Source organism: Ziziphus jujuba, chromosome 10 (assembly GCF_031755915.1).
Source record: "Ziziphus jujuba cultivar Dongzao chromosome 10, ASM3175591v1".
Taxonomy (NCBI): Eukaryota; Viridiplantae; Streptophyta; class Magnoliopsida; order Rosales; family Rhamnaceae; genus Ziziphus; species Ziziphus jujuba.
Window position 1 is genome coordinate 9,533,094 of NC_083388.1, and position 6,440 is coordinate 9,539,533.

Below are 6,440 nucleotides of genomic sequence, written 5' to 3' on the forward strand. Positions count from 1 at the left end.
TTTTAAGTCAGATACGCAAATTCCTGTTACCTTATATAATTTTTTTTTTTGACAAATCTGTTACCTTATATAATGGTTTCAAATTTTTTAATCCTACAACTGAATAAAGAGGTGAAAAAAAAAAAAGTCAGTAATCAAATATTAAAAAAGAGAAAGAGGTGGAAGTGCTTAAAAAAAAAAAATTTTAAATAGGCCAAGACAAATTTTATCATCATTAATTTTTTGACCTCACGTGGAAACTAATTGACTTTATATACTGTATGAATAAATTAAAATATGTCTATCTGTTTTATGTCTTAATTTGTCTCTTTTTCACATCTCATTTTCTTTTCACCATGTAAATCCTAGTATGCACATATTATAATGGGCCTTCAGCCCATCAGTTATGATCTGAATGGGCCAAAAGCCAATGATGATATTTTGTGACAACAACCCTGTTCCTAATTGATGATGCAAGATGCTAATCAAAACCAGTTTAACAAAAACCATCAAGATCATCGAAAACCATTGTAGGAAAAACTGGTTGAATTGCAGAATCAGATGAAGCAGCTAACTTTGTCCAACTTAATTGGTAGGTGCATAGTTTCCTGTATGTTGGTGTTGCTAACTCAATTGGCTCTTTCTTTGGTTCCTCGTTTTCTCTCTGCTTCTTCCCTTCTCATCCAACTCCCACTTTCAGGTGCCCACTCTCTATCAATATGTTTGAATGTTTTCTTGGTCTTGGAAACTTCAAGGTTGTTTTTTAACTTTTACCCTTTAATCTTTGACTACAGCTCTGTTGCTGCTGGTGGTAATTGGTCTTGGGGGAAGGATCAGGCGGGTTCTTGGAGTCCATGCTTCAGCCCCAGCTTTCGTTTTCTTCAGTATACTCTTTGTTTGGTGTGTTTATGTCCTTGTTATCAGAAAAGGTCCTCCCTTTCTCTCTTTTTAGACATTTTCTTGTGCCTTTTACTTTGCTCATTCGTTTCCTGCAAATGGTTTGCATAAATGGTAATAATGATACATCATAATACCATCTTCTACAAGCTTACCTTGTCAATAATTTTCTGCAGCAGCTGTTTCACATGTAATGGATGTTGTGTTTAATGGAGAGGTTGCAATTCTTATTATTGGTCTGTGTAGGTTGTTTCACTCCTTTTCTTTTTCTCTTACCCCCTAGAAAGAAAAGAAAACAAAACAAAGCAAAAGCAAAGCAATCCCCTTTTCGAAAAACACTGCTAACAACTTCTTCTTATTGACACTTGACAGTATCCTTAAGAGTGATCCTGGCTTGGAAATGTATGGGTCCAGTGAAGACAGATGTATAGAGGATTCAACTTCAGGAGTTAATTCTCAAAATCAGGTGTGAAGGTGAAGAGAGTTAATAAAATTTGTTAATATAGCCATTTAGGAAGTTAACGAACTTCCCTTTTCCATTTGTGCAGGAATTGGAGCTTTCCGTAAGTGCTTCTATCATCGATTGATTGAAGCAAATACTGTGATCATAATTAATCAAGCTAGGCCATTCTTTTTGGGTCATAATGAATGTTGAAGATAGCTTTATGGAAAAGCTAAAAGTAATAGGGGAAATTGTATTCTTCAAGTTGATTTCACTTGAAATATTTGTGCGGAGAACTTTGAAACTTTGTTTCCTCTCACTCTATCGGCCTTTCTTGATGGGTTATCATTTACGCTTCTTACACTGTATTTTCTCTGTAACTTGAATGTTCTTCCTGTTGATTGTTTCTCAGGATTCTTTCTTGGGTAAGAGGGTGAGACATTGCAGAAGCTGCAAAGCATATATAAGGGGTCTTGACCATCATTGTCCTGCTTTTGGAAACTGCATTGGTAATTACAATGAATGTGTTGTATCTTGTTCTCCATTTTAATTTTTTATTTGAATTTATTCATCTTGGAAGTTATAATGCAGTATAATACTATAATTCGCTTTTAAGTTCTGTTATCTATTTGTTTTGGGTACTTTTATACATTCTATAAGTTAAGGATGCTCGTATGATTTATGTGCAGGTCAAAAGAATTATATTCTTTTCGTCATTCTTCTGGTTGGATTCATCATTACGGAAGGTTCATATGTAGCATGCTCAACTCAATGTAAGTTGATGACTTTTTCATGAACGATTATATGAGTGGTTGAGCTATATTTCGTCATAATTAATGATATTACCATATTGAATTCTCAAGGACAAATTTCTAGATTTTTGTCCCTGTATCTATATATTTATGATCCCCTATAGTGCCCCTTATTCTGAACAATATGCAGAAAAATGCAATCACTATAATACCCTAAAATACCTCACTAGCATCACTTGTAATCTCATGTGAAATTTAGAATTAAAAAGTGATTCCTGCTTGTCTTCCCTGTCACAATTAAATCTTTACCTTCTCAAATAATTTATATAGACTACATCATCATAGTGTAACTTAAATGGGAAATGGTCTATAAACACTCATGAACAAGTGTTGTAATTTGTATATAGAATATCTTTCAAATTTCCATACTATATTTTTGTAATTTCTCTACTTATTTTCAGTTGCTTCAAAATTCGGGATTTTTAATGGAACAATGTCAGAGGTAGGCCATTTTACTGATGTATCCTAAGAATGTTGCTTTGTTCTTGCGCTTCAGTTCTGAATTGTTTAGATAATAGATATCATTGCCTTCATGACTAACAAAGATGTGTCTTAAATAAATTGCATAGACTAGTCTCTTTGCAAATTTGGCTGTTAGCACAACAACGTTCTCTATTCTCCAATTGGTATGGCAGGTTTGTATGTTGCCTTTAGACAATTTCACTTCTTTCTGCAAGCTGGTGTACCCATATGAAGGTAACAAAATCTGATCAGCCCTATTGCCTCATGACCAGGTGCCGTTTCTGACATGGCATGCATATTGTATATGCTTCAATATTAGAACTGATGAGTGGGTAAGTGAACTAATATAAAATCAGAAATATGTTGAATGTTAGAAACAGGCAATGGTGGTTTGTCATTTTGGACGTAGGTCTCAAAGTGGAATATGCTTAACCAGTCTCCTAGCTACTGATTAATTCACAACTCAAAATATTCAAAAACGTTGATGCTATTTGTCTTTCTTTGAATGGATTTTCTTGTTTTTCACTTGAAATGTAAAAGCTAGAAGCAATTTTTTTTTTTTTAATTATTAGTATTATTTTTTAATTATTATTTTCTAGTGATAACAAAATGTTTTGGTTTTTCCTTCTCTTCTAGATTAACTGGAAGAAGTATCCAGAGTTCCAGTTTGTTGATCAATCACAACCAGGTAATTGCATTTCGAAGCACCATTCCTACATCTACATGTTCATACAACCTTTATGAACAAATGGCATTTATTAATTCAGGGCAAAGTTGTAGAGAGGTGAGGTTTACAAATCCTTACGATAGAGGCATTCTACAGAATGTGAAGGAGTTTCTAGCATTAACAGGATAACAGTATCAATAAACAATATAACAGAAGCCTTTCATGGTTGGATTCCACCTTACAATTGCAAAAGTCGTATACTTCAGTATTTGGAGCACCAGGACAGACAGGTCTCAGAGATGAGGTTTATGGGGAACAAATGACACAGCAATTAATCGACACTCGTTTGATAGAAATTTTTTTTGCTGTCTGAATACACTACCTGTAAATGTGGTTCTTTTCTGATGGCTGAACATTTAACATAATGTAGCGGTATATCAAATTTGTAGACCTTGATTTATCAGTTCCACGAAGAGCAATGTTATATGCTTACAGTGAGTATTGAATGGTTTTATCTTTCAAATTTTTTTTTTTTTTTTTTCTTTTTTAGTCTCCTTATTAGCAGCTAGATTGATGGTACTCCATTGTCCGGAGACAAAAATCACTTCTGGGAAATATTACAAGGTCTCATTTCTGTTTAGGGATTAGAAACTTTTTTTGTATAGGAACATTTAGAAGCACATCTTTGAGACGGTAAGATTGCACAAGACGTTAGCAATGTGCATTCCATGTTTTGCTCTCACTATGAAGTTCAAACTTAGCCATTATGTTGTGGTAATTTTGTGCCTGTACTCGTATAGCAATTATTGTAATTTTATATTGAAGATCAGGATGCTGTTCAGTAATCAGCTTGGAATCTTGATATGGCCAGAAAGGTAACCGAAGGCAGAGTCATTCTACAAAGATTAGACGAATTATCTGGATGCCAAAGATTCTTAGAAACTCAGATTAAACCAAATACTCATTAATGGAAAACAAGTTGCATACACTCTTTTTCACACGTCTTACAAACTCATATTCTTAAACTCAAACTGATGTAGTAGTGGACATTTTTATTTGGATGGACAGTGAAAAGCAAAGTGAAAGCATGGGAAAGAAATATCCTTTTAGCTTTAACCAGAGATCTCAATGGGCTTCACCTCAGGCTTCTTCTCCTCCACCTTAGGAATAGTCACAGTAAGCACTCCATTCTCAAGGCCAGCTTTCACCTCATCCATCTTTGCGTTTTCGGGCAACCTGAACCTGCGTAGGAACTTCCCACTGCTCCTTTCAAGACGGTGCCACTTGTCGTTCTTCTCCTCTTGCTCTCTGCTCCTCTCTCCACTGATCTGAAGGATTCTACCTTCTTCCACCTCCACTTTCACCTCCTCTTTCTTGAGCCCTGGAAGGTCAGCTTTGAATACGTGTGCTTCTGGGGTCTCCTTCCAATCAATCCTTGCGTTGGCAAATGCAGAGGTTTCGCTTGCAGGAACATTGGATGACAACGCAGAGTTGGGGAAGCCATCAAATGGATCCCATACGTCTAGAGAGAACGGATCAAACACATTGGTTTTTCGACCACCGAAAAGGCTAGGAATGAGAGACATGTTTGAAAAAATAAAAAAAATAAAAAGAACTTAGAAAGCACAAGACTCTAATGCAGAAATTGTTAATTGCTGAAGTGTTTATCACCAAGCTCTGAACAATTGCACGATGAATGTAGACTACGTGAGCATCCTATATATATAGTGATGAGAAGAGGCTTCTGGTTTCTTTGGGAACTTATATAATTAAAAAGGGTAAAATAACAGGGGGAAGGGAATTCTGGCACCTTCAGTCCATTTCCAACCATTAACATTTCTTCTCATATATTTAAATTGTAATAGTAGAAGAAGATAAGATTACTAGATAGTTCTCTTTCTCAGACCTTCTACTGCTTTCATTAGCATCTATGTGTCTAATTTCTTTTCATTAAAGGGATTCAACTACCAAAAGTCCACCTATGCAAAATCATGAGGTTGGCTTTAGACATTTTAGTAGCAACTGGATGTCTTGCAAATGTCCTATTATCTATTTTAGATTAAATCAAACAGCTTTTATTGTATTCTTTCTTTGGACATATATTAAATTAGGAAAACGATTTTTTTTATTATTATTATCTATTTATTTATTTATTATTGTTATTATTTTTATTTTTGTATTAATCTCAACGTCCAATCCATTCGTAGTAGTCAATGGAATCTGGATTGTCCTAAAAAAAAATAAAACTTTCATTGTGTTGCCCAACACTTTTATAGGGATTTTAGCATAGCTGTAGCACCAATCCGCTTTAATAGTTGCAATTAATTTCCTAAAAATACTAGTGGTATCTCCCTCCCTTATTAAGATAGTGTAAATAATTTACTTTCAGATTTCAGATAAGTCAAGCCATGTTTTTAATACAATAAATGTTTGTGGTAACTCAACTAGTAATTAGGTAAATAATCAGGTTATAAATTGCTAAAAACTGAATCTTTGAATATAGTTTTGACAAATTGAAGTGGATATGATGGAATAATAAAATAATTTAAGTACTATTATATAAATTTATTTTAATTAAAAAATAATAACTAGAAAGGCAAAAGACAGTAATGACCCTTTGGTGACCGATATGATTAAAAAATTTTAGACCCATCAAAAATCCATTAGAATGGAAAATTAATCTGATATAGGCCTAGGCCACGCGTATTCCTTAATTAGCAGTCGAATTTTATCAAAGTTCTTTTATGGCCCAAACAAATACATTTAGTTTTATTTCATTATGCATTTCCAATAAATTGTATTTGATTTTCTTTGTTGTAATGTTTGGAATGGTGTTATATATATATATATTTTTTTTGGTGAAAAGAAAATTCGTTGAAAAAAGGAAAAAAACCAAAACAAACGAACTCCAGCAAGGAGGATTACAAAACAAGGCCACCGTAAAGCATCTCAGAGGCCAAAATATCAAGAATATCCCTTGGAAGGGAATCAAGACAGAAAACATTCAAATAAAAAACAACATTATCATGTAGAGCTTTCTTAGCTATACAATCAGCCAGACAATTAGATTCTCTAGGATTCCAAGAAATATCCTAGTTAATTTTTGCAAAAGCATATCTGATTTGAAGGAAGGTATATCTGGTATCCCAAGCAGAAGGGTCCTAAGAGTTCCTTCAGCCAC

General features: G+C 34.1%; 2 protein-coding genes across 9 annotated transcripts; one reads left to right on the forward strand and one right to left on the reverse strand.

Moving 5' to 3' along the window:
- The first annotated feature begins 414 nt into the window (after positions 1–414).
- LOC107411114 (uncharacterized) lies at positions 415–3,782 on the forward strand. 8 transcript variants are annotated; one of them, XM_025071060.3, is made up of 12 exons: positions 415–571; positions 774–908; positions 1,053–1,122; positions 1,249–1,342; positions 1,425–1,439; positions 1,731–1,827; positions 2,008–2,091; positions 2,532–2,572; positions 2,700–2,765; positions 2,865–2,924; positions 3,229–3,280; positions 3,360–3,782. In XM_025071060.3, the coding sequence occupies exons 1-12, from the start codon at positions 541–543 to the stop codon at positions 3,446–3,448; spliced, it is 834 nt and encodes a 277-aa protein (XP_024926828.3). In that variant the 5' UTR covers positions 415–540; the 3' UTR covers positions 3,449–3,782. The 8 variants fall into 8 exon arrangements, with proteins under 8 accessions (XP_024926828.3, XP_024926829.3, XP_048324273.2 ...); XM_016018636.4 differs by having other exon boundaries at positions 438–679; XM_016018637.4 differs by having other exon boundaries at positions 439–679; positions 1,056–1,122.
- Positions 3,783–4,191: 409 nt separating this feature from the next.
- Positions 4,192–5,080, reverse strand: LOC107411115 (17.6 kDa class I heat shock protein 3). The gene has a single exon (XM_016018639.4). It carries the CDS (start codon positions 4,843–4,845, stop codon positions 4,372–4,374), a length of 474 nt encoding a protein of 157 aa, XP_015874125.3. The 5' UTR covers positions 4,846–5,080; the 3' UTR covers positions 4,192–4,371.
- Between the last annotated feature and the right edge of the window lie 1,360 nt (positions 5,081–6,440).